General features: G+C 52.0%; 2 protein-coding genes across 11 annotated transcripts in view; both read right to left on the bottom strand.

The window, feature by feature from the left end:
* Positions 1 to 27: 27 nt before the first annotated feature.
* Positions 28 to 16,079, bottom strand: TOR3A (torsin family 3 member A). Of its 3 annotated transcripts, none has more exons than XR_014146444.1 (7): positions 14,809 to 16,079; positions 13,643 to 13,756; positions 12,554 to 12,819; positions 10,654 to 10,832; positions 3,850 to 3,971; positions 716 to 3,193; positions 28 to 164 (listed from the first exon to the last, which is right to left on the bottom strand). XR_014146444.1 is itself a non-coding variant. In XM_081824694.1 (6 exons), the coding sequence occupies exons 1-6, from the start codon at positions 15,038 to 15,040 to the stop codon at positions 2,943 to 2,945; spliced, it is 1,164 nt and encodes a 387-aa protein (XP_081680820.1). In that variant the 5' UTR covers positions 15,041 to 16,079; the 3' UTR covers positions 28 to 2,942. The 3 variants fall into 3 exon arrangements, 1 of the variants encoding a protein (XP_081680820.1); XR_014146443.1 differs by having other exon boundaries at positions 28 to 863; positions 1,420 to 3,193; XM_081824694.1 differs by having other exon boundaries at positions 28 to 3,193.
* A 1,044-nt stretch (positions 16,080 to 17,123) lies between these two features.
* The window catches only part of FAM20B (FAM20B glycosaminoglycan xylosylkinase), a 43,937-nt gene continuing 34,446 nt past the window's right edge, over positions 17,124 to 26,614 (bottom strand). For all 8 annotated transcript variants that reach the window (XM_081824693.1, XM_081824686.1, XM_081824690.1 and 5 more), the window contains 4 exons: positions 25,958 to 26,129; positions 25,418 to 25,609; positions 23,264 to 23,323; positions 17,124 to 20,936 (listed from right to left, as the gene is read on the bottom strand). In XM_081824693.1, coding sequence (XP_081680819.1) covers positions 20,705 to 20,936; positions 23,264 to 23,323; positions 25,418 to 25,609; positions 25,958 to 26,129 — 656 coding nt within the window. In that variant the 3' untranslated portion in view covers positions 17,124 to 20,704. The remainder of the gene's footprint in view (positions 20,937 to 23,263; positions 23,324 to 25,417; positions 25,610 to 25,957; positions 26,130 to 26,614) is intronic.

Genomic DNA, 26,614 nt, shown 5'->3' with positions numbered 1-26,614 from the left:
GGGAATCTGTGCAGAATGTATCTTTCCTCACAATAAAATAGAAGTCTGTAAGGGGAAGCTGGTTTTGGCGACATCCCTCTGGCACATTCTTCAGGTTGTCCTCTGTGGGAGTGAGTGCTCGTTCTTCGATGAATTACACTTTTGGAAACGGTCAAAGGCATCATCTGGAGCCGGGCAGGTACATACGGTGGGTAATGGGTGTACGTGCATGTGTGTATCTAACACGGGGGACTGTAAAGGGAGACTTAATTCCCAGTCCACTCTGAGGACACTCCAAATAGGGTCTGAAAACGTTTTTTTTTTTAATTACTCTATCGAAGTGCCAATTGTATTAATAGAAGGGTGCTTTTTTAAAGATTTTGTATTCATCTGACAGAGCACAAGTAGGCAGAGCGGCAGGCAGAGGGAGAGGGAGAAGCAGACTCCCTGCTGAGCAGAGAGCCCAACGTGGGGCTCCATCCCAGGACCCTGGGATCGTGACCTGAGCTGAAGGCAGACGCCTTGGTTCTGAAAAGGTTTTGAGCCAAAGTAGCATTAATAGAGCGTGTGTAGAATGTCACATGGAACATTCTACCCTTGCTTGACTGGGCCTTCAGTTTTTTAAAAACGTGAGTCATTGCTTTTAGAAGTACCGTGGTAATTAGGTAGGAGTAGGCTGTATTCATGTGGTGCACAGTGAGGTCCGGGTGGAGGGGCTGTTAATTAAACATCTTACCTCCTCGCGCTCCCCCTGCAGTCCTTTCCTCCTGCCCGTTTTTGGTTTAGTTGGGCAATCTTGATTTAGAGTCTCCGGAGGAGAACCTTCCATTGTGATTTTCTCCCTCTTTTGTGTTATTTGTAACATTCTGCACAGCTGAGGAAATCTGTTTTAGGAACAAGTCAGGAAAGCTGGAGTCAGACTGCCTGGGTTGAGCCCCTCCAATCCACTGACTAGCTCTGTGACTTTGTGCACGATCTTTTACCTCTCAGAGCCTCAATTTCCTCGTCGCCGAAGCCAGCGTTAAAGGTGACATGAAGTAGTGGCTATAAAGTGCTTAGCACAGTGCATGCAGGGCACATGGTAAGTTCTCAAATGTTGGTTACCGACAACGGACTTCAGCTGGGGTCACGCGGACTAGAACGGGGGTGGGGGTGAAGCCCCCGCTTGGCTTGGAGTATGGTGCCAACTGACAGCAGTTTTATTAGACTGTACTTTATTAAACACCAAAGGGCTGTGTCCTACGCACTTTATGGATTGGTCTTATCCTCACAGCAACTCTATGAGGGAAGTGCAGTGATGCTCACTTTTACAGAAGGAGCAAGCAAGGCTCAGCTGCGGTTGGTAGCCTTCTGTGGTCTCACAGCGCCAGGCGGCTGAGACCCCGCACTGCGGGCCGGGCGCCCGAGAAGGGTGCAGAGCCACCATGTCCTGCTGCCTACCTTTGTCCCTGAGGCGCGGAGCCGGTCAGACCCTGTATTTACGCCAGCAGCTGTGGCTAGCCAGTGCTAAAAGGATGGCTGCTGGAGCGTGCTCTGAAACCTAAAGACAGTATAAAGTGTACAGTTATAGGGCCGCCTGGGGGGCTGTTGGTTAAGCGTCTGCCTTTGGCTCAGGTTACGATCCCAGGGTCCTGTGATTGGTCCTGGGATCAGGCCTTGGGTCTGGCTCCCTGCTCAGTGGGGAGCCTGCTTCCCCCTCTCCCCCACTCGTGCACGCCGCTCGCTCTCTCTCAAAATCTTAAAGAAATAAAATTGTATTTACAGAGTATAGAGCTGGGGTTGTAACAGGATCAGTTTTCCTGCATCTTCTTCCCGAGATACTCTAGACCGAGACAACGTACGTAACATGGCTCAGGCTATAGGTCCTCCCTGACCTTGAGACGGTGTAAATGAGTGAGTGCGATCAAGTGCTCAATTGGAGAGAGCCTGAAGGTAAGAGGGCTTGGGGAAGGCTTTAAATAAGGGGATACTTGAGGTGATGACAAATATAAGACCTGTGTGCAATTCCAGAAAAGCAAAAGAAGAACCAAGAGAAGGCAAAAGACACATAACGCACATCCCCTGTGTGTCTAGAAACACAATGTATGCATTTATATGTGGCCATTCAAACCTCAAGAATGACTTTCTCTTTTTACAGCTGGGAGCCCGGGAGTGACGTTTTCACGTACGGAGCACTATGCTGTGAGAGCTCCTCAGTAAGAGGCTGACATGACGGTTTGGCCGCTGCGCGAAGCCGTGGGAAGTGACCTGGCAGAGCCGGCGGTCACCGCGTCCGCCCTGAGCGCTGGCATCCGCCCCCGGCCGCGTGAGCATGATTACTAGGTCTCAGTAAGAAAGGAGGCTGAGGGTTTTAGAAAAATACAAACTTTTAATCTTTACACGTGACACAGCCATGTCAAAGCCCCTTGCTTAAATTCTTTCAAATCTAAGAGTACAAATCTTAATCTCCACTGACATGATTTATATATAAATATATATATAAAATTTTCTTTTGCGTACTTTTTCCTTCAGCCTGAGGCTCTTTGCTGATCCGCTCATACACAAACCTGCTCCGCTTCCCTCTGGGAACAGCTTGAAAGCTAAGCCCCTGTGCCTGCACACCCGAGGTGCAGCCTGGCCACTGGTAAGCGGAGCTTGAGTCTCCCTTCCCTGTCAATGAGGACCCCGCGACCTCTGGCCTCACCCCCAAGTCCGGGCCTCTGCAGGCAAGGGCGGAGATGCTAGCCAGGCCTTGGGATTCATCTGGCCTGTGGCTGTCTCCAACCACCTGGCCCACATTTTAAAATGTGGCTCTTTAAGGCACCAAGTGATTTAAAGTGTTGGCTGTTTCTGATTTAAGGCCTTCCCTTCTTACACACCTTTTGTGTGTGGGAGTGACGGCTGGAGGCCAGCCTGCCCTCCTGACCGGCCCCAGGGTCCTGGTGGGGGAAAACCCGCAGCTGCAGGAAGTCTTCCTCGAGCCCTCAAGGCAGGAAATAGCTAATTCTCTGGGAAATAGATTTGCAGCCCTGAGAAGAGAAGAGTTGCTCCTCCTTGGGGATATACACCATCATCTTGGCAATCTGGTCCAGGGCCTCTTCTGTGTACGGGAGCCCCTGGCTCAGGAAAGCGTCGCGTGCGCACAGCCTCACGTGGTGGTACTCCAGGGGCAGGAAGGGGATGAAGAAGTCAATCAGGTTTTCCTTGACAAGACAGCTGTGGCCAAAGCCAGTGTCTGAAATCAATCAAGAGCAGAGTTACATGGCATCTACCTTGGGGCTGACCCCAACTGGAGTTTTAAGACCCTAAAGCCCGGGCGCCTGGGTGGCTCAGTTGGTTAAGCGACTGCCTTCGGCTCAGGTCATGATCCCAGGGTCCTGGGATCGAGTCCCGCATCGGGCTCCCGGCTCAGCAGGAAGCCTGCTTCTCCCTCTCCCACTCCCCCTGCTTGTGTTCCTGCTCTCACTGTCTCTGTCTCTGTCAAATAAAAAAAAAAAAAAAAAGACCCTAAAGCCCTTGTCGAGAACTTCAGAGCGAAAGCGTGCCCCGGCTGACTCCGAACGTGTGCCCCAGGTGAAGCGGGACAGTGGGACACTGCCTGCAGGTTTACGGTTTCATTTCACAGCAGGAGGCGGCCAGAGGCACAAACCACTGAGCTCACAGACACTCTCGCTCAGGGTCCGCTGCCTGGGTTTTCAGGGCTGGGACAACTACTCTGAAAGCCTTTTCAGAGAAGTTCAGCTTTCTTGGACCTTCTCTTGTGTCTACCTGGAGCTGACAGTGAGGTGATGATACGGTTGCCTTGCCAACCTCAGAAGCCTACCTTCCAGTCCAGATGCCCCCCCGCCCCCCCTCCCCCCCCGCCATCCCGAGAGGCTGGGAGCCACTTACCCGTGGACTCCATCTCGGCCTGGAGCCGGGGCACCAGCTGGTCCAGCCTGATTTCTTCCCGGGCCCCTCCAGCCTGAAGCAGAGTCAGGACAGCTTCATTGATGGTATTGCCACCAAGGTTACTGAAAGGGACAAGAGCTTGTGAACACATCTTATTCTTTTTCTGTTTAGCTATACGGACCACTGAGGCCACTGCATGCATGACCGGAAGAATGGAGGTCGAGGGCCTCTCCTTCTCCAGGAGATCTTGTCACAACCCAAAGTCTGCACAGAAGACACTGTCCTCTCGGTCTTGCTCCCCTTTGACACGACACATAGTCCGTGCGAGGGGCAGGGCGCACAGCGATGGCATGATGTGGAGCTTTCCCTTGACCTCTCCGTGGGGAAGGACAGGGCTTGTGACTCCAGGACTGCGGGGCAGGTGCTAAAGCAGGAGCGCCTAAGGCCCAGGGAGAAGCCTTAAGAGGGAGGATGTGGCTTCTGAGCGCAAGCTGACGGGACAGCATGCGTGTCCCGGCCTGGACGAGCAGGGGGCGTGTGGGGTTCAGGGCTGGAGCAGCAGAGGCATTGGGGCAGGTGGAGGCTACTGTCACACACACACGTTAGCTTACAGGCCAGAGAGAACCACTGCAGGGGTTTGAACGTGGGAGTGGAGGGTGGTGGGGTGACCTGATTTGGTTTACCTCCTAAGATCATTCTAGGGCCACAGAGCTTGCATTGAAGAGGCATGGGATGGTTATGGAAAGTAGGTCAGGGAGCTTTTTGCAACAGTCCCTGTTTAGAGGTAGAAGGATTGAAGAACTAGTTGAGGCCCATCGGCCAGGCCTCTGTGACTAAGGGATGTGAGAAGTGAGGGAAAAGAAGTCATCAAAACACACAAGCATTTGTTGTAAGCTGCCCGCTGTCTCCCAGCCACTGCCGAGTGGCGTGAATGTAGAAGGGTAGTGATGAAAGCTTGGATCTACGTGCGTGCGTGCACACACGTTTTACACCTGCTTGCGATCTAAGGGTTGTGATAGCAATAGGCAACTGGAATGATGGGTCCAAAGCACAAGAGAGGACTGGGTTAGAGAGATGAGGGAGACAGGGGGTAAGGAGAGAAGAAATCAGAAGCGCCTGGCTGACTCAGTTGGAGGAACATGCGGCTCTTGATCTCTGGGTCGTGAGTTCAAGCCTCATGTGGGTGTAGAGGTGACCTAAATAAAACTTAAGAAGAAATGAGAGCCAGCACCAGGGAAGCTAGGAGGAGGAGGTGGGGACCTGGGGCCAGCAGCACTTCCTCCGTGCCCCCCCCCTCCCCGCCGGGTGCATACTCCTCACCCGACGCCCCCTGCCAGCTCCTCAAACCAAGCCCTGCTCAGGCCTGCAGTGTGAGGGGGTAGCTCCATTCTCTTCTCCTGAAGCTCTGGCTGGCCATCTGACACTCGCAGGTACATTAACCCATTTGCTTGTTTGGCGTTAGAGTGTGTCCCGTGTGCCAGGCTCTCTCCCTGCCTGCCGCCGCTGCTGGGTGAGCCAGGACTGCCCAGTGATCCAGTGCTTCCTTCCCGTGGGCGCCGGTGCACCCCTCCCAGCCAGATTGTCCTAGGGGTCCTGAGTCCCAGCTGGGGGACTCGCCCCTTGCTCAAGTTCAGCTGCCCAGCCAGACTTCCCGTGACACCTGCACACAGGGAGGCTGCTGCAGGAAGGCCTGCCAGGCAGGTCATCTTCTGTCAGCGGACGCAAGAGCTGTCCCCTGCCAAGGGATTGCCCCATCCTGCATTCCCCGTGGGAGGCAAGGGCGGGTGGACACGGGGGTGGGCTGGAGGGCGACGCACTCATCCAGCCCCAGGAGCATGGACTGCTGTGCTTGGTGCTCAGTAAACGTTATTTAACGAATTGACACACGTCTGCACATTTGTCTACACTGTTTCCATCTCTCTCCTCAATTTCTCTTCTTGCTTTGTCCCATCACCCATGTCTTCTTCCTCTTGGTTATGGGCGGCTTTTCTCTCACCCACCAAGACAGACCCGTCTCTGTTCACCTGCCCTAGTCTTCAGCTCCTCAGGACTGCCCCTCTGGCACCAGGACTGCTCCTTTAGAGAGCTGGGGCCTTCCTGGAGGACCTCCGTTCTCCACATCCTCCCAGGTCCCCGGCTGCCGAGGGGTCTGAAGGCACCTCTGAAGCCCAGCCTGTTCCCTGGCTCTGGGACAGGACATGTCCTCTTCCCAGCCCTTAGCCCCAAGACCCCAAAGGAAAGGGACTTCAAAGGCCTCTCCAGAACTCTTAAACCCCAAACCTTAATTGCTAAGTCCTTCTTAAAGAAGAGATATAAACACTCACTTATTAATCTCGCAGAGCCTCAGTGTCCTCATTTGTAAAATAAGAGAATTGGCCCAGACAATTTGATTGCCCCCTTACGTCACCTTAGGTTCAATGGTCAACAAATACACATTTCTACAAGGCTTTTGATTCCATGAACAATTTACATTAGTATTCTTTTAATTGTTAAAAGTCCTTTCTCTCCTTTCCCTTTCACGGACTGCTTCCCGAAGAAGAGGACCAGAGTTCCACGACCCCGTTCCAGGAGCATTCTCTAGAACGGTAGAGACAGGTGAAAGTCCTCGGCGTTAGTGGAGGCCCTCGAGCCTGGCGCCCAGGACACCCCTACTCCGACTGCCACCACCACGGGGCAGGACTGCAACCCCCCAGCACCTCACTTAAGCATGTTTAGGAGTTTTTTCAGGATTAAACTGCTGGCCTTCAACGAATGTGACTTGTTCCCACCAACAGCTCGAATCAGCCGTGCTTTTCTTTCAAACACAGGAGCCCTCAGCACGGGGGTGAGGCCACCGTAGACCTCAAATCCAGAGACTCAAATACGGCCTTCCCCGGCCCATCCCTAGAATACAGACGGCCCCCGACTTAACGATTTTTCTACTTGACAAGGATACAAAGGCAGTAAGCATTCAGAAATCTCACTTTGAATTTTGATCTTTTCCTGGGCTAGCGAAGCACACGGTCTGATCCCGACTCGTGATGCTAGGTAGCAGCCACGCGATCACAGGGGTCGACAAGTGACACCCTTAAAACCATCTGCACCCGCACAACCACGCTCTTCCTGTCAGTATGCCATTCATCCAATTACATGAGACGGTCTACTCTCTGTTAGAAGATGGGCTTTGTGTTGGATGATTTTGCCCAACTGCAGGCTAATGTGTGTGCTGTGAGCACATTTAAAGTAGGCGAGGCTGAGCTGTAGTGTTCAGTAGGTTAGGTGTGCTAAATACATTTTCAGCTTACGATGAGCTTATTGGGACATAATCCCACCGCAAACTGACGAAGATCTGTACCTGGAAACCTTCAGGGTTTAGAAGTGCTGCTGTCTGGGCACCCGGGGGCAGGGGTGGGGATGGCACTGAGCTGCACGGTCAGCCCGCACCCAGGCCTGTCAAACCCCACGGACTCCCTAGGCCGGGCCCAGGCCTGCGCCGGAGCCCCTGGAACCGGAGACCACTCCCTCGAGGCCTTGTCACAGGTGTGCGTCCTCCCCAGGGGTTCCGCATGGAGAACTGGCACGGCCTCTCCATCCCCCAGCAAGTGTGGGTCCCATGGGGCGGCTTTCCCCCCTGGTGGCTCTCTCCCCAGGCCCAGCTGCCACCCCAGCCTCCCGTCCATTCCCTGGTGACCGCCTGGCCTCGGACAGTGCACAGAGGCCAGGTCACTGGGGGAAAGGGCAGGGCTAAAGGGGACTAGGGCACTGCCCGCAGGTCAATGACCAAAATACTACAAAGGCAAACATTTGCCTAGAGATGCAAGGTCACCTGGGTCACATTCACCGGCAAGGGTGGGGGTTTTCCAAGCTGCGAACTGAAAGGGAAAGGCAGCGCCCTGGGACCACAGCTCAAGTCAGGGACAGGTCAGCTTCTCTGCTTTTCTTTCAAAATCACCTTGGGGGGCGCCAGGGTCACTCAGATTAAGGGTCTAAGGGAGCCTGCTTCTCCCTTGGTCCCTCACCCCACTCGTGCTCTCTCTCGCTCTAAGAAAATATTTAAAAAATAAAATAAAATCCCCTTGGGAGCACCCCCCTCCCCATGCTGCGTCCCTCCACAGTGCACTGTTGTGTCCCATAAGCCTTAATCATAGACCAGGAAGGGCTTGCTGTCACCACACTGAAATCCCAACGGGGCAAGTTTCAACTGGTTCCAGCTTGTCTTGTGGGTCCACAGTGACACAGGATCTGCCTCCACACGTTCCAAACTGGATAAAAATCCAGACTCCCTATTTCTCTACCTTCAGAGGGTGCATGCAAAACTGAAGAAAAGTCCCTAGCCAGTACGTACAGGCCTACCGAACGGGAGAAGGGGGTTTGGGGAGCGGGAGCAATGGGTTATTCTTCCACTCTGAGTTTAAGAAGTGGCTTGTGAAGCATTTCGGGTTGGGCCAACAGAAACCCAAACTGGACTTCTAATAGATGTTGGGCAGGATTTTCCCAGTTGGAGCCACCACAAAAAGATAGGATTGGACAAGCTGATTTCTCAATTCACTTTTTACAAAGCCATTTCCAGAGTATACAGGCAAACAAAACAGGTCATGTCGTATAATGGTTAAGGGATGAGTCCTGCATGGTCAGGGTGCAGATCTCAGCACAGGTGTGAAAGCATGAGCTTTTCATTCAACACATCATACCCTGAATTTTGAGCCAGTGACCTCCTCTCGTGATCAGAGAAGAAACAGACCTTCCAAGGCTGGAGAAAGAACCAGCCACACTGGACTTAATGGGACACCATCCTCCAACTGAGTCTACCTTGGGAATTTTCGAGGATAGTTTGTACTTAATTTTCAACAAATGTGCTGCTTTGAAAACTTAATGCCCTTTTAAGAAGGGATTCACAGTATGTGAATTATATTCCAAACTATATTACAAAGCCGTAATAATCAAAACAGTATGGTATTGGCATAAAAACAGACACATAGATCAGTGGAACAAAATAGCCCAGAAATAAACCCAGGCACATATGGTCAATTTATGACAAAGGAGCCAAGAATATACAATGGGGAAAGGACAGTCTCTTCAATAAATGGTGTTGGGAAAACTGAACAGTCAAATATAAAGAAATGAAACTGGATCACTACCTCACACCGTACACAAAAATTAACTCAAAATGGATCAGACTTAAATGTGAGACCTGAAACCTTAAAACTCTGAGAAGAAAACAGGTAGTAAGCTCTCTGACATCGGTCTTGGCAATGAATTTTTGGATTTGACATCAAAAGCAAAAATAAGCAAGTGGGACCACATCAAGCTAAAAAGTTCTGCATAGCAAAGGAAGCCAACAAAATGAAAAGGCAACCTACTGAATGGGAGAAAATATTTGTAAATCATATATCTGATAAGGGTTAAAATAAAAAAATATAAAGAGCTCACACAACTCAATAGCAAAAAAATAATCTGATTAAAAATGGGTAGAGGATCTGAACAGACATTTTTCCAAAGGAGGCAAACAGATGGCCAACAGGTGGATGAAAATGTGCTGAACATCACTGATTGTCAGGGAAATGCAAATCAAAACCACAATGAGATACCACCTCACATCTGTGAAAATGGCTGTAACCAAAAAGACCAGAAATACCAAGTGTTATTGAGGATGTGGAAGAAAGGAAACCCTTGTGCGCTGGGGGTGGGAATGTAACTGGTGCAGCCACTGTGGGAAACACTGTGGAGGCTCCTCAGAAAGCTGAAGGTAAAATTACCCTATGATCCAGCCGTTCCACTTCTGGGGATTTATCCAAAAGTAACAAAAATATTAAAAAAGATATACATGCCCCCATGTTCACTGCAGTATTATTTACACTAGCCAAAATATGGGAACCACCTAAGTGCCCACTGACGGATGGATGACAAAAATGCGCTACACACACACACATAGTGGAGTATTATTCATAAAATTCCATAAAATATAATGAAATCTTGTCATTTGCAACAACAACCTTGAGGGCATCATGTTAAATGAAATAAGTCAGAGAAAGACAAATTCCCTATGATCTCGCTCATACGTGGAATCTTAAAAGAGTAACAAGAACAACAAGGAACCAAGCTCAGAGACCAGGAACAGATGGCCGGTTGCCCGAGGCCGGCGGCGTTAAGTAATGAGTAAGTCATGGGACGCAGAGTACAGCGTGGTGGCGACCGGGTTAATAACACCGCACCGCATATTTGAAAGCTGCCCAGAGTAGATCTTGAAAAAAGTTGTGTAATCATGTATGATGACGGGTGTTAACCAGACTCACTGCAATCATTTCGCAATACGCGCATATACAAATACTGAATCATGGTGCACGCCTGGAACTAATGCTATTATAGGTCAACAAAAAAGGCCCGCAATCCCCAAAATGCCCTTCGAAGAGGGGATTCCTAGTGTGTGAGTGGTCCCTCCCCAGGGGGCTGTGTGCTCTAGGGAGTCGGAGGGGAGCCTCACCGCCCTAAGACAGCCACGGGGGTGCTGGGCAGGGGAGGATAGGTGAGGGATAGGAGCCGGCGATGGGGGGGGCGGGGCGTGGGAGTCAGAGTCCTTCCAGGAGCCTTAGCGGTAGGATCAGGGCAGGACCTGGGAGACTACGGCCCCGCACCGCTGCTACCAGCTAAGCAGCCAGGCTCCTGTTTCCTCTCGGTTTCCCGTGCAGAGAAGGGTCTGCAGCCCAGGGGGGCGTGGAAGCACCCCTCTCCGTCGGCTGACTCCCAAGCCCGGCCCAAGCGGCACCTGGACGGAGGCTCCTCCCTCCCCTCCCCCAGCCCTCCTAACTACTGTTCCTCAGACCTCACCTGAGAAAAAGAAAGATGGTTTTCGGGGACTCGACCCTGTGGTTCTCGGGAGCCTGGAGTTCCAGGTGTGGCCTGAGGGCCTCCAGCATTCCCGGATGTAGCTTCTCGGCCTCGTCAAAAATGAACAGGGTCTGGGGGCAGCGCTCCTGCGTCTCCTTGACCTGACTTGCCAGCTTCTCCTGCACGGAATACAGGGAGCTGTTGCGAGCCGGGGAGCAGAGGGAGGCCTGTTCCACTCCTCCAGCCCTGAGGGCCGCGCTTGGCGTCTGCAAAGGATCGCCTGGGGTCCTGCCCCACAACTACCGATCCACACCTGTGGGGGTGGGGCTAGGGCCCACACCCCTGATGAGCTTCTCAGGTGATTCTCATGCATCCTGGGCTTTGGGGAGAGGAAGCTGGCTGGCCTGGCCTTGGAAACAGGCCCTAGGCTTCGCCCTGCTCCCCGCGCTCCAGGATGAGGTCCCATCCCAGAACCAACCTCCAGTCAGCCTCCCTGGGGGGTAGGAGCCAGGCTCTAATATCAGGGAGGCAGCCCCAGCCCCCTGTCTTGAACTCCCCCGAGCGGGTGCTCACTAGTACCCAGGCTAGGCTGACACCTCAGGGAAGAAGCCTGGGTGGGACCTGTCCGGGACTCAGCCAACTGGCCCCCGGGGGTGCCGCACCCCCAGCCAGAGAGTTGAAAGCCCTCTGCAGGCTACAGCAGGGGAAGGGGGCCAGCTCCCACGCCCGGCGGGTCTGTCAGCAGAGCCCCCACTCCATCCACCTCTGGCCTCCCTGGATCTGACCTCGGCCCCCCCGTCACCCTAATGTGTGTGTGTGTGTGTGAGAGAGAGAGAGAGCGTGCACAGGTCTGTTTTCACAGTGGGGAAGCGGAGATCCACAGCAGTTCTGCCACAGAGCCCATTTGTTCCTTCTGCGAAGGCCTGGCAGACTAGCCACCAGCCGCCGGCCCCCAGGGCGCTTCACCCAGCCTCTGCCCTCCAGCACCTCAGCCAGCTCTGTGCTCGGAGCCTCATATCATCTTCCCAGGGTAACACACTGCAGAGAGGGGGACCGAAAGCCAAAGACCATGCAGTCATCTCTGTCATGCTGCAATGGGGTTTTGCCCATCGTCCGGCTTATCTGAAATACTACATGTCTGAATGGAAGAAACCCAAGAGCAGAGCGGCAAGGACAATTTTTGTCTCCCGACCTGTTGGCGATTTGGGGAAGACATGGAAAATCTTATATGATATGCCTCTTAAAAAAAAAAAAAAAAAAGGCAGGATATGGGTGCCTAGGTGGCTCAATCCGTGAAGCGCCTGACTCTTGATTTCGGTTCAGGTCATGATCTCAGGGTCGTGAGATCGAGCCCTGCGTCGGGCTCCACGCTGGGTGTGGAGCCTGCTTAAGATTCTCTCTCTCCCTCTTGCGCAGCCTCCCCAAAAAGCAGGATCTAAACTTTCTGTCCAGTGTTAATCACAATGACGTAAAACCTGAAGGAAGTACACCCAAATGCGGACTGTGCTTGTGTCTCTGTGTGGAGATTCTGATAGTTTTTGCTTTTGTCTGTTCCACATTTCCTGCACAATTACCACTACTTCGAGAACAGACAACTATCACGTGGATTCTCTGTTTAAGCTCAGTGGGCAGCTGATAAGGAGACAGGGCTCAAGACGCGCAGTGTTTGAATATGAATCTTTCCTCCACACGCTCAGGGCCGTATCTCTGTGGAGTGGATGTCTCTGTGGGTTACAGGGTCTGTCACCAGGGCCGCCAACCCCCACACCCAGGCTTCTCCGAGGCCACCTCCTTGCAGGGAAGGGCTGATTTCAGGGCGTCCGTCCCATCCCAGAAGCCTGCGGCTCAGGTTGGCCGAGCCTTGTGCACGGCCTGCCGGCAGAGCACCCCCCGGCCTCACCTTGTACAGGTCCACATACTTCGGGTGAGGAAAGTGTAGGGTGGCGATGAACGTCTCGACACAGTTGCTCCGCAGCCCATCCCGGTATAGGTTCTCTGCCAGCAGCCGAGCCACGAAGTTCTTGCCTGTGCCCGACCAGCCGTGGAACGACAGAGCCAGGGCCTTGTCCGGCCGGGGCAGCTCTAAGTAGCCCCTCACCGTCGTCAGGACCAGCTCCCGGGCTAGATGCTGGCCGTGCAGTCGCACACTCAGGTCCCATTCCAGGCCTAGGAGCGGGAAAGAGGCGGCCATGGTGGGGTGGCACAGGTGGGGTCCCCACCAGGCTCAGCGACGGCCAGGAGACAGAGCACCTCTGAACATCTCTGAGCTGGGGGAGGGGGGGATCACCTATCCAGGCTGCCTGGCCTCAGAATAAGACACGGCTGGGCAGACCTTGCAGCCCAAAGGGATGCAAGGGCTACTTTCGAAAAGCTTGAGAAATCAAGACTGAATGTAGGGACAGAAGGGAATCACCCTTTCTGAAGGTCCTGAAGACACCCCAGAACGGTTGGCAGAGGGCGCCTGGGTGGCTCAGTCGGTTAAGCGGCTGCCTTTGGCTCAGGTCATGATCTCAGGGCCCTGGGATCAAGCCCCCTAGGGGCTCCCTGCTCCGTGGGGAGCCTGCTTCTCCCTCTGGCCCTCCCCCCACTCGCGTGCACGCGCTCTTTCCCAAATAAATAATCTTGAAAAAAAGAGAATGGTTGGCAGAATCCTGTCTGGAGGAGGAAGCCCATCCCCCATGCCCAAGAGGTTGCTCCCACCCAGAGGTTTCGGAACCCCTAGGTGCTTTATGGAGACTCCCTCACATGAATAAATTCAATTCAGCAAACACTTGTTGAGGGCAGCTAGTGTGTTCAGAGTCCTCTGTGAGGCCTTCCTTCCAGCCATGAGGTTACAGGGCGTGGAGACAGGGGCTCTGGGAGCCATGGCGGAGACAGGGAGGGCGTGCTGTCAGCTGGGGGCAGGACGATGAAGGGTGCCTTGCATTGCCCCCGGACTGCCTCTCCTCCCCACAGATCCCCAGCCCCTCAGGGCCATGCAAGGTGCCACCTGTGAAGTTGTTGGAGATCCTGCAGTCCCCGCTGTCGCAGCAGGCTTGGAAGCTGCAGTACCACGAGGTCAGGATGTCCAGATACTGCTGGCCCAACAGGGGAAGGCTCCAGCCTGGAAAAGGGGGAGCTGTGAGACAGGGACAGAACCCAGGGCCACGGGGAAGGTGGACACTGTCTCCCCACAACGAAGCAGAGCAGTTCTTCCTGTCCTTGGTCCTCCCTCCAGGGCTGCTCCTCACTGCTCTTCCCTGGGCCTTCCTTGCGCCTGGCCAGGGAATGAGCAGGAGGGGGCGCCCCCAGCTTGGAGGAAGTCGATGGCCTTGTTACAGATACAGATCCAGCAAAGGCTTAATTTGCTCAACATATATGCCTTAAGCACCGTGTGCCAGAAGCCTAAGAAACCCAGAGCTGCCCACAAGGAGTTTGCAGTCTGGCAGGGAGACCAGCAGCCGCTGGTGATGATCATTCTGCCTACTTGCTGTGAATTCCAAAATGGTGTGATCCCAGCCAACCCCAAGGGCCTCTCAATTCTTTTGTCAGGTGTCAATTTGAACATTGGCAGCACTAGCAGAAACACAACCAACCAGAGCCCAGCCACTGGGACTTAGAAATCTTCTGATTTAAATGAAAGACGTTTATAGCACCATTGTAGGATTGCCATCAGAATTGCATTAGGGGCCTAGAATTATCTCCACAGACCGCAAGGAGCCTCAGAGAGCATCTGGTCCTTGCCAGATTTGTCACTGACGGAGCGGGAACCAGAACACGGGTGTCCAGCCCGGGACTTTGCCTAAAGCCCAGAAGGCGGGAAAGAGCAGCTGCTTGGAATAATGCCAGGTGGGCTGGGAGACTCAAGGAAGTGTGAGCTGTCTGGAGCGGTCAAGGACGGGCGCCGAGGGCGGGGCACCCGGGGGAAGGAGATGGTCTTGTGATGGATACAGGCCGGGGAGGCGGCCCGGTCCCCAGAGGCGCCCCTGCCCGCCGCCTGGGCCGAGGCCTGGCGGGGCGGTAGGGCGGGCAGCCAGGGCGCCTGCCTGGTGGCCGCGGCCCGGCGGCTGGGACAGCGGCGCCCGGCTTCCCCCGGCCAGCACACGTCCCGGCCCCCCGCCTGCCCCCCCAAACCCCCGGGGCCGCGGCCGGAGGAGCCCGGGCGGCCGCTCTTACCCAGGAGCCCCGCGCCGGCCTCCTCGGCGCGCTCACAGTCCTCGGGCCACACGCGGCAGCGCAGGAGCGCCCAGTACCGTCGGGAGAGGGCGGCGGCCGCCCGCAGCCGCTCGCGCAGGCCCCGGAGGGGCTCCTGGGCCGGGTCGGGCGGGCTCGCGTCGTCGCCGGGTCCCGGGGCGCCCGGCCGCGGCAGGAGCAGCAGCAGCAGCAGCAGCAGGCGCAGGCGCCGCATGGCTCTCTCCCGCCGCCCCGCTCCCGGTAGTGCCCGGCCAGCGGCGGGCGCGGCCGCGGGAACCGAGGTCCAGGCCGGCGGCCCGAGCGCACCCCGAGGCCGCCCGCAGGCGCCGCCCACCGCCGGGGCTCGCTTCCGGCCGCGCGCTGGCCCGGGGAGCCCGCGGTCGCCGAGGAGGTGCAGTAGGCCTCGGAAAGGTCACCGCCAGCCACCCGGGGAGTCCCTTCGGCAGCCCCGGGGCCCGTCCGACGCCGACCCAACAAGGGCCCCCGTTTATGCCCTGCCCCTGGCGGCAGATCAGCCCCGGGCTGGCTCGGGCGGCGTGTCACCGGGCGCCGCGTGGAGAGAGGCCCTGGGGGCGGGGCGGGGAGCCACACGGGGCCTGGCGCCGCCACCCCGGGAAGTGAAACCGCTGCGGGCAGCCCCAGGTTTCCACGGCTGGGAGTCCGCCGGGGCCGGTGGACGCCCGAAGGCTCCAGGCTGGAGAGCTCGGCCTCTGGAAACGGGGAGCGTCACGGAAGGAAGTTCGGCTGATGCTGTGTGCGCTCTCTCGGCTACGCTTGCCGCTCTGAAGCGCCGGTGACATTGAGACACTCCTCAGATACCACAGGCAAGACCTGAGGGCGCCTCTCCCCTGGGACCCCTTCTCCACAGCATGAGCCTGCCACGGGCCTGTCGCATTTCAGAAGAGCTTGATGCATTTTTCAAAACCCCCGGAGTGACTGAAGCCACTGGCCTGACGGGGCCCTCTTGTGCTTGGAACAAAGTGCTGTCTAGAGGTCGTGGGACTTGACTGACGGCACAGGGTCCGTGGCTTCGCGGCTGGGTTCTGCGGACAGTTAGGGGCGTCGCAGGGCCAGCTCACGATGGCCCAACCTCTCAGATGACACTCAGGGCCGCTCTGTCCTCAGCCGCTCGCCACACCCGCCCTGCCGCGCGCTCGGGCAGCACCCGGGCCGCGCCGCGCGCCTGGGGGGCCCCGCCGCAGAGCGCGGAGGGCGTAGGGGTGTGCGTACGGCGTGTCTCCGCCCCTCCGAGTGCCGGCCGCGCGGAAGCCGCAGAGAGTGTTCCTGCCTCGAGCGCTGCCGAGACCCGGAGAGCTTCCGCGGGCCGCTAACGAGGAACCCGCCCTTCTGCTCATCTGGAAATTGAAAACGAACTCAGCCAGTGAAATGAGCGAGAATGGCACCCCAGTATGGCCCCTGCCATTTTCTATGTGTCACCTCGGGTATTACTTGCCCTAGGCCTGATTCCCCACCTATCGAATGGCAGAATAAAAGTCACTTGACGGCAGGCTCTGAGGGTTCATGGGCTCATTCAGTTACATGCTGACTTTTATTATTAATATATGCCCCACCCTGGGTGAGGCTCTGGATGGTCTACACAGGAGGCTTGGATGATTTTATAGTGGTGATGTTTACAAGTGAATTTATGGTGATAAAATTACCAGTAGTAACACTAGTTTCTTTTAAAAACCCAAGTTTTAGGACTGTGAAAATAACACTGTCTCTACTTTTAACTTTCATGTAGGACTAACTGCTAATTTCTGCAGTGTTCTGGTTTGAATTTAGCACTTAGTGGTAAATAAAGTAGATAGCTGGAAAGTTCTTGGACAAACGTCTCGATTTCAAGATGACATTTTTTCCTAAAAGTAAAGGGAGACATTTTTTTTTTCACTGTTGTCAGTTCCACACAGAAACAATGGATCCAAACACCAGTTTTTAGACAAGCCTCTGGTTTCAATAAACTGCCAACATTTCATTCTCAGGGCTTGAAGGCAGTTGGTTCGGAGTCTAGGAGCGAGATCTCGTGGACGATGGGGACATCTCGAGGCTGTTTTGAAAACTACAGGCCGCCATGATTCCTTAGCAAGCAAACCCATCTCCATGCCACTGGAGCGTGCTCCAGGGACAAGCAGCACTGGTTTCGTCCAGGAGCAAATAATATGGAACAGTCCCTGTGAAGGTTGAAGTGGGAGCAGAAGGGGTCATCTTTTTCTGTCCCCTAACAAAACAGGAAGTTGGAATAGAGAACATTGAAAATAGCTTCAAAGAAGGGGAAAAAAGGAGTAAAAGACGATACATCGATACTTACTAAAATCTTTATTCATTTTCTTTTTTTTTTTTTTTTTAGAATTGAAACCCATAGAACACATTAGAAATTTTGGTGCGTATCTGTCCTGTATGGTGTCTTACCAAGCCCAATTCCCCGCCATGCGGCAGGGCTGAGACGAAACCCTTGGCAGATCAAAACAGAGGGTAGTGGTTCCTACACCTCCCTTTTAAGCAAATAAATTAGCTTCCCAGTAAGTTATTCCCAGCTCCCCCCCTTAGGCTTTGTATTTGCGAGTAACACCTTAGTTCCTTTAAAAACCTGTGGCGGTGGCATCCCCAGCCCCTGCCTTTTCAACCCAGACTGGAGGCATCGAAGGGAGAGAAACTGGCCTTCCCCTGGACGACAGGCTGCACGAAGTCAGGTGTGTCTGGCTCCCGTGGGTGCCTAGCCACGGCCGGCTCACCAGAGCTGCCCAGCAGGTGCCGGCTGAATGGTCTTTTATGTCACGTCGGGGCCACTCGCAGAGACTGAGGAGTGACCCTTTCACTAGTTTCAAGTTCTTCAGCAACATAAGTCAGTGTTTTCCTGTGTCAAAATAAATACATTTTTTTCTTGCTACAATACAGATACGACTATATACATACATATGCCTTTACTCATGTTTCCTGAAGCTCAAGCTCACAAGATCACGCCTATAGGACAGCTCACTGACAGATGTGGTTTTATCGCCACTGAGGTGTGGTCATTTACAGTCAAATGAGATGATACAGGGGCCACTGAGAATGGACGCTAAAGGAATATGGTGGATGAGAAGGAAAAGCCTTTCTTTTTTTTTTTTTTTACGGAAAAGAAAACACGAATTTCCTTGGAAGAACTTGTTCAGGTGACACTGAAAAATTGCCATGTACAGGATTCATCTTTCCCCAAATAATATGCAATGGATGTACCTGAATTCTTCCATTTCCTCCTTAAATTTCACTTGATATATTAGTCCTGAGTGCAACAGGGAGAAATGCCTTATTAATATATTATCGAACAATACTCTGAGCAAATCACAGATCCTATTAATTTGTTTTGCACAGAAAATTATTTACACCCAAACCCACAATATAGCCTCATATTAAAAGAACAATTTAGAATAAAACTTCTATACCCATATTTCCCCACTCAAACTCTGGAATAAACGTATTTAAGGAGTGGGAGGAGGTAAGGAAATGGCAGTCAGTTCTGATTTTCCTAGCTGGAAAATATAAAATGTATCCACCTCTACCTTTAGATGTTGGCTAGGCACACCCAACCTAGGGCTGCCCAGGAACCCTTCTAGTGACTTGTCTATTAGTGCTAAAGAAACCACAAAGAGGACACGGTGACAAAACTAAAAAAAAAAAAAAAGATAACAGCCTCTGTTTTTCAAACAGAATTTGGTTTTTGTGCATTTCACGGCTATAAGCTTTTGGTTGGTTTTCTCTAAGATTTGCCTAAACTTAACTTAATCCAATCCTGATGAGAACATAAAGCTATGTTCCAAGAGTCCTGTGACACCACCCTATTAGCTTAAGACTTCAACCTCAATAGATCTGAACACCTCTTAAGATCAAGAATTTTAAAACAGTAGGAAAGAGAATGAAATTATACATTTTCTGCAGTGTTTTGAAAAAACGATGCGACATTCCCTCCTGCTTGCTTCCTTAGCAATATCTTCTGCCTTCAACATTATGAATGAAGCTCCCAGTTGGGGAACAATTCTTACTCATTCTGCTACGGCAGACTACAGGCGCCCCGTGTCTGCAAGAACATTGGTCCATCATTTAGTTGAACCAACATTCACCCAGGCGAGCGCGCTGCCTCGTGCCCACTGTCTCCCTCCAGCCAGCTCCCCGATGCTCTGCGCGAGCACCATCCACGGTATTCTCCAGCTCAATTGGGAATTTTACTTGACGCACGAGGAAATGGCCTTAAAATTGGAATCTAAGGCCTCCTTTTGTTAACACCGTTTCAGTGTTTAGTGCTAATACCTGGCTTCTTAGTTAGGTTCAATACCTTCTTTTACAACTCAACCCATTCTTGTGGATGTCTCAAAATGTACATACAAAGTACAAAAGCGTCCTGACCTCATGCTGTTTAGTTACAGGTTACTTAGCTGTCTTTCAACGCGAGAAAATGAGGACACAGACTCTAGGCTGTTTTTGAAAGGGAGGCTGCCCCACACTGGTCTCCACTGGCTGGCATTACATTTGCTCTCCCACACTGTTTAAATAGCAGCCCCTGCTCGACAGAAGTGCAAGGCTGGCCTGGCCGCCAGGCAGGCTGCGACGGCTCACGGGTCCGAGACGCTCTGCTGGAACACAGACCGAGCTGAGCCTGGGATTCTGTCGCCCGGGACAGGGACACTGGCGCTCCACCACCGCCTCCGAATGCCCGACGAAATTAAACAAGGAAATGAGGGCTTGACACAAATCAAAATCTTAAGGCTCTTCCTGGTAACCTCCTTCATTTTGAGGCTCTGAGAGCTTCAACGCTGTTCCCAGTCGTCGGCATGGCCCACATCACAAGACAGGCCCAGCCGCCAGCAGAACACGCGGGGTCGGCCGAGCCAGGGAGCTGGCTTTTCCCACGAGAAAGGGACAGACAGGACCGCCAATCTCTTGGGAAGAGCAGCTTCAGTGACCAAATGCCTTAAAGGCTGAGGTGGAAATTCATTTCAGATGAGAAATCAGGATGGCAGAGATCGCAGGCAACTTAACTCTCATTCAAGGGGTTATTAGCTCAGTTTGCTTTGTTAATTCAGAAAGGATTTGCCTGCTTTGGGCAAAAGGGAGAAAGAAAAGTCTCCATGAACGAATCCTGCTTGGACAGTCTGGGGGCTAACTGGGACACAGCTGTGAGCACGCAGATCTGAGGTTCCAGTCATGTTTGCTTTTCCACACCCGCAGAACTCAAATACCGTCCCCCCACGCCCCGCTTCCAGTGCCGTCTCTTCCTCCCTCCTCTAAGAGATCACGAAAAGCACTACCAGCCAATCGCTTAAAAGCCCAAGCATCTTCCCTGCGTTTGTCTTTCCCACTAATTCTATCCCAAACACGTATCCCTTCCCACAGAGCATGCTATTCTGGCTCAAGAGAAGGCCAGGTTTTCCTGGCTGCGCCTCCTCAGGAGGCTGTCAAACTCCCAGTTGGACTAGTCCCGGTGAAAAAAGGACTCCAGAGATGGCCAAGTGTTTTCAGAAACTCCACAGGGGTGGAGAAAGGATTCTAGGGATGAACTCAAACTACACACTCCGGAACCAATCCCAGCATTAGCCTAGCCAAACGTCACACCTCTGTCTGTCCCGTGGCGTGCGAGGGAGGCCAGAGTAGCCAGGAGGCCCGTTGCTGGAGGGGCCGAGGCCGGGGACGCCGGGTGGTTCAGCAGCAACACTCCTGGGCTCGGACACCTGTAGTCTTTGCTTTCATTTCTCCTAGAGAAATCGCCAAAGGCATCCAAGGCCACCCTGCCCCCGTCACCAGAGCTTGCTGCCGGCCGTTTCCGATCCACCCCAGACCGTTCGGAAGTGATTGTGCTGTTTCTCTCGCTTTGTAAAAAGGAGTCTCGCTTATCCTGCGGTGCGGATTACAAGTGGGAGAGAGGCATCCTGTCTTCTACCAGCACGGCGTCCGCCCCGAACTGGTCAGTGCACTGCTTCACGGTGGCCAGGACGCTCAGGAGCCGCTGGTCCGCGGCGTCCAGGTGAGGCTCGGACAGCACAGGGGCGATGGGGTCATGGGCCATGGCAGATTTTAAGGCAGACTTCAGCACACCATTTTTTAGGTAGTTCAGTCTGTTCCAGGTGGACACCCGAATGCTGGAAGAGAGAGTTTTAAGGCAGATTACGTGAAACCTCTTACTATCAAGAGGAGATTAAAGCCTGCTGGGGAAATAATTATGTAAAATGTTTCAACTAAAAAAAAAAAAATTTGTTTCTGAAGGACCTCTACATGATGAAAAAGTCACATTACCACATTTTGATATTTTTTTCTAGGTAATTAATCAGAGGTATATGCAAAGATTTACACATGTTCATTCCAATGTGTAACTAAATTTGTAATGGAAAAATGTGAAAGATCTGAATGTTCAGCTACTGGGAAACAGTTAAATGTATGACTTATCCATTCAAGGGAATACCATGCAGCCGTTAAAAATAGTTTTGAAAATTTAGTGGCTTGAAAAATGCCTGTGATATAATATTGGGTGGGGGAAAAAAGTTAAAGGGAGAAAGTTTTACTCCAAATCTGTGGGGAAAGAAAATGTGTATGTATAAACACACACACACACACACACACACACATATACAGACATATACACATGATTAGAACGAAGTCTCTATGATGTTAACAGGAGTTACCCTTACATGTTAATGGACAGTTTTAATTTTCTTCTTTTTGTGTTTCTGAATGTAAAAAATTCCTACCATTAATATTATAATTCAATTACAGTATCAGTATTATAATTCTACCCACTTCCTGTGGGTAATGTGGGAATTACGAGGAGACAAAGAAGTCTGATTCTGCAAGAGGCAGCCCGTCCTGCATCTATTTAAAAAGGAAGAGCGACCTTTGGACAAAGCACGGAAGGGGCCGACAAGCACAGAGGCGGTGTGATTTTGCTATTGTCAAGTCCACGACAGGTGCCCAGAGCATCAGAGCTTCCCTTGTGTGACTAAGGCATCCCTTGTCTGCCTCTCAGCCCCACATTCGCTCTCCATATATGTATGCCCTGCTATAACGCGGAGAATTCCTTGAAGCATCTCTCCTGTCAAGCTTTCTCCGTCGATGTCACTGGAGGGATACTGCAGACACTTCCGGTTGCTGCACAAGTGGGTCGGGAGTCAGGGGGAGGGGTCATCAAACAGTGCTCTGCCCTGGCCACAGTGCCAGGATGAGCAGGCCCTCTTGACATGGAAACCCGGGCCCCGAGGGCCACCTGCCCATGCTGGCACCCCACTCCCTTTGCAGGCCCACACACATGCCCTGCCTGCAGCCCAGGCAGTTTCTCCTGAGCCGTCCCTTCCTCCGTGATGCCCTGAACACAGGTGCAAGTCATTGCCTGAACCTGTACCCCGGAGGGCTGCTTCCTGCTCGCCCAGGGCCTGCAAACTAGCCAACTTCTCCGCTCTCCCGTGGACCGGACTGTTCTTCATCGAAGTCCACACCCTAGCCTTGGGGACAGGGTTCCCTTCCAAGTTTGTCCTTCCTAGGGTACTCTCCCTCAGCCCTAAAAAGTTTCCTTTTATAGTTACGCTTGTATCAGAGCTTCTTTATACTCAACTTTCCCATTTAACCCACTGTGTCTTTTCTAGCTTCTGACTGGATCAGACGGACAACACTATTACTACAAAAACATCTTCTTTCAAAGACGTGGTTTTTGACTGGCCGTACTATTGCCTATTAATGAAAACAAGGGGTGCTTGGGTCAATACTTAATGCAGAATACTGTGCTGCTGCTATTAAAAAGAGAGACAAGAGAAAGAGCCCGGTTGCCAGGAGGGGCGGTCGGATGTGATCTGAGTGTCTCGGGCAGTTAACCGGTAGGACGTGGTGCTCCCGGATTCCTGTTTCCTTGTGGCTGAGCGACGTGCAACCAGCTGATTCTTAATACTCCCCTTTAAATCTTAAACCAGCAATAATGCTCTGAAAAGGAGCTCCTTAGAGCCTGGTCTTCATCTCATTTTGATTTACCTTTTAATTTCTTTGTTTTCTAATATAGACTTTAAAAAAACACATGACTAAATGCCTCCAAAAAAGTTACATCTGGTTTATACAATTTCAAATTGAGATCTGCAAACCACAGATGGTCTGTGGTGGGGAGTGAGAGGACTTCAAACCCCAAGGTAGACACGGTACAGCAGCCAGGGACGCAGACTGTACTAGAGTTCTGGCGACGGTCACATGATCAAAGGATCATATTATGATATTAAAACAAACATGAATACATATTATTGAATAGGCTGAAGATTCCTATTCATACAAAATTTGAAATGAATTTTGAGCTCCACGGGTTCTGGGATGGAAAAGCATGAAAAGCACTTGCTCAGGTCTTAGGAAGTTTTAAGGCCCAGGAAATGGATGGACTGTTATGTGAGCCTGGAAAGGAAGATGACACAGGCCCATGTATTTGCTGTGCGGAACTTACATGCAACACTGATAGAGGGGGGCAAGAATGCTTCTCTCATCCAGCGACGGGTTCCCAAAGCTGAAAATTAAATTAAAACTTAGTGAATTACTCAGTGGCACCAGTTGCCTTCTTAGCATCAAATTTGCGAGAGCAAATTCTCGAAGACGACCCAAATGTGAGCCTAGATAATTTCATGCTCCCATGGCTCAAATCACTTAAATTAAAAAGAAACGGGGCGTGACCAGTCAGACAGGATTCCTAACAGTCTGTACACGGTATCAAAAACAAACGCCCTCATTGACAAGCCTCCTGTCTTCCGCCAGCTACGGCAAGGTGCCGAAGCATAAGCACACCACACAGTGCGGAGCCCATGGACCAAAGGGAGGACCCCGAGACCTGGAGGTTTTATGGGGGCGGGGGGGCAGGCAAGAAATAAAGGCTATCCACATGGTTCCCACTAACACACAGATGGTCGTCACTTGTAACAAGTTGTTCTACCTCGAAATCACCCATGAGAAAAGAGCAGGATTATCCTATCCCTACAAGTAAGTATATGGCCAGATTCAAACTGGACAAACGGCTCACGGAAGCTGAGAAAACAGTAATTCTTTTTTTTTTTAAAGATTTTATTTATTTATTCATGAGAGAGAGAGGCAGAGGGAGAAGCAGGCTCCCAAGGAGCAGGGAGCCCGATGCGGGACTCGATCCCAGGACCCTGGGATCATGACCTGAGCCGAAGGCAGACGCTTAACCATCTGAGCCACCCAGGCGCCCGAGAGAACAGTAATTCAAAGCATCTGTAAAAATGACCTCAGCAGTAATTCAGAGTTACACGAGGAGAACCAGTTCTGGGAAAACTCTCAACTTTCTACTCCTCTCCTGGAAGCTCACCGTGATAGCTGGAAGGTCTGGGGGCCCTGAGCACAGTGCAGCCCTCCAATAGTAAACGGCAAAGACAACTATTTCCATGTGTATTTCCACAGTGCATACACTCATTAAACAAACACACACAAAAAGATCATTTGTGTAAGTCACGGTAAAGGTTTTCAGGAACGCACGTAGCACCGGCCTCTACCAGCTCTGCTGTGTGTGCCGGCGCCCGCTTTCTGCAGGTGTCAGCCCTTTGCTCGGGGTAATGTGGGGGCGCCATCCGCAAGTGCCGCTCGGCCGTTCTTCGCTGAGGACCCCTGTCTCAGATTATTCTCAGCAACCAATGTTAGTGGTAGTGACCTAGAGCCTGGACAATTCTGGGCTCCAAGGAAGTAGTCTATTTAGCAAACACTTACTAAATGTCACTAAAAGTACGGTACTGAATCGGGCACCACAGAGAAGGCACAGGGCAAACTGAAAACATATTATGCTCTTCAAAGAGCCCACCCCTAAAAAAATTAAGGACCATCCATTTATTCAAAACAAATAAGATTATCTTAATCAAGACAAAAGTAACTTGTTTTTATATAACAAAAGGAACTGTTCTTCTCATGATCACAAAAAGTCTGGGTCTAGACTGCCATAAATATAGCAAAACATCCTATCAAACAAATTACTTTTTAAAACTGCATGAACCTTTGGATAGAATCAATTTAACAGGAATTAAATTTCATGGTTTGTTTTTTTTTAAGATTTTATTTATTTATTTGACAGAGAGAGACACAGCGAGAGAAGGAACACAAGCAGGGGGAGTGGGAGAGGGAGAAGCAGGCTTCCCACGGAGCAGGGAGCCCGATGCGGGGCTTGATCCCAGGAAAACTATTCACTTAGCTGTTCCCTTCTACATCGTTAGGGAGAATTCAGAGTCTTCCTTTTTTCCTTAAGTGTATTTGGCTCCTTTCTCTCCAAGGAGAGCTGAAGGCAGACGCTTAATGACTGAGCCACCCAGGCGCCCCTAAATTTCATGTTCTATTCAATATGTATCTCTCAAGATTCTAGGCATCACAGTCAAGGAAGAATGATATAGGTAGCGATACATCAAAGACCTTGGCGTCCAGCTGTCTGTGTTGAGAATCACAGAGTCTTGGCCTCCTTGGAAAAAAACCTACTTCTCCATTTTTTAAAGTCCTCAGAACCCTGAGGGCAGAAGGAGTACGAACCCTGAGCAGGATGGAAAGATGGGTGCCAAAAGCAAAGACCCTGACCAGGCCCTAACTGACAAGGATGGTCCTGTGGTCCTACCTTTTGGCATTATCGAGAAGGATGAGCATACTGGCGCCTTCGTCATCTTGAAAACTCTCGTAGTGATGGCGATCAGCATTGCCGATCAGGTAATCAAAGATGGCAGTGTCAATGATGTCCAAGAGGCGGGGGCCTGAGTCATAGGGGGATGTTTTCTTCACAGCATCGCAGTAGCTCTCATCGTACTCCCACCTGGAGGCAAAGAGCACCACCAGGGTTACTGGGTGCCAGCCCTGTACCTGGCACTGTTTTGTTCTGAGAGAGAGAGAACGCAAGCGCAGGGCAGGGGCAGAAGAAGAGACAGAATCCCCAGCAGACTCTGTGCCCAGCGCGCAGCCCTACATGGGGCTCCATCTCATGACCCTGAGATCACGACCTGAGCTGAAACCCAGAGTCGGACGCATAACCAATGAAGCCACCCAGGTGCCCCTGTAGCTGGCCCTGTTGAAAACACAGAGAAGAGGCGTCCCTGCCTGGCAGGTTTGCCATCAGCCCCACCTCCTTGGACAGAACGAAATGGGGGCTCACGGGAGCACTCACCTGGCCAGTTTGCCCTCGCGGTAAGTCCTGCCCCACGGGTGTCGGTGTTTCTGCAGAGGCCACACATCTGGAAGCCAAAGTGTGACAGATCCCTCCATCGTGTCTCCATCAGCACAAGCTGGCTCTGTTTCTCGGCAGTAATAACACTTCCCATAGAAACAAGTGTTATTTCCTATGGGAGAGAAAGGAGCCAAATACACTTAACGAAAAAAGGAAGACTCTGAATTCTCCCTAACGATGTAGAAGGGAACAGCTAAGTGAACAGATCCTGTGAAAACAATGATCCTGAATGATATTTAAACATTTAGTTTCTATACAGGTCATAAAAAAAAAGCACACAGTGAAAAAAAAAGTCAAAGGGCAGGAAAGGATGTATATCAAAGTCTCCTTGCCCTTGGGGCCCTGCTACCTAGTCCTTCTCCCAGGAGTCAAGTCTAAGTAAAGGAAAGTCATGCCCTCTCCTCTTCTGTCAGAGCCGACACTTTGGCCAGAGCGCCTGGGAGAGAGAGAGTGGGCCCATCCAGGGACAGGCTCTGGGCCAGGAGTGTGGGTACTGGGGGGTGGGGTGTCAAGCAGATAAATAAATACACTGAGGATAATGGGAACCAAGTTTTTCACAGATGGGAGAAAGGAGGTTAACTCATAGAAAGGGAGAAA

Source organism: Leptonychotes weddellii, chromosome 6 (genome assembly GCF_054177405.1).
Source record: "Leptonychotes weddellii isolate Sample4059 chromosome 6, ASM5417740v2, whole genome shotgun sequence".
Lineage (NCBI taxonomy): Eukaryota > Metazoa > Chordata > Mammalia > Carnivora > Phocidae > Leptonychotes > Leptonychotes weddellii.
This window is presented reverse-complemented; position numbering and strand designations above follow the sequence as displayed.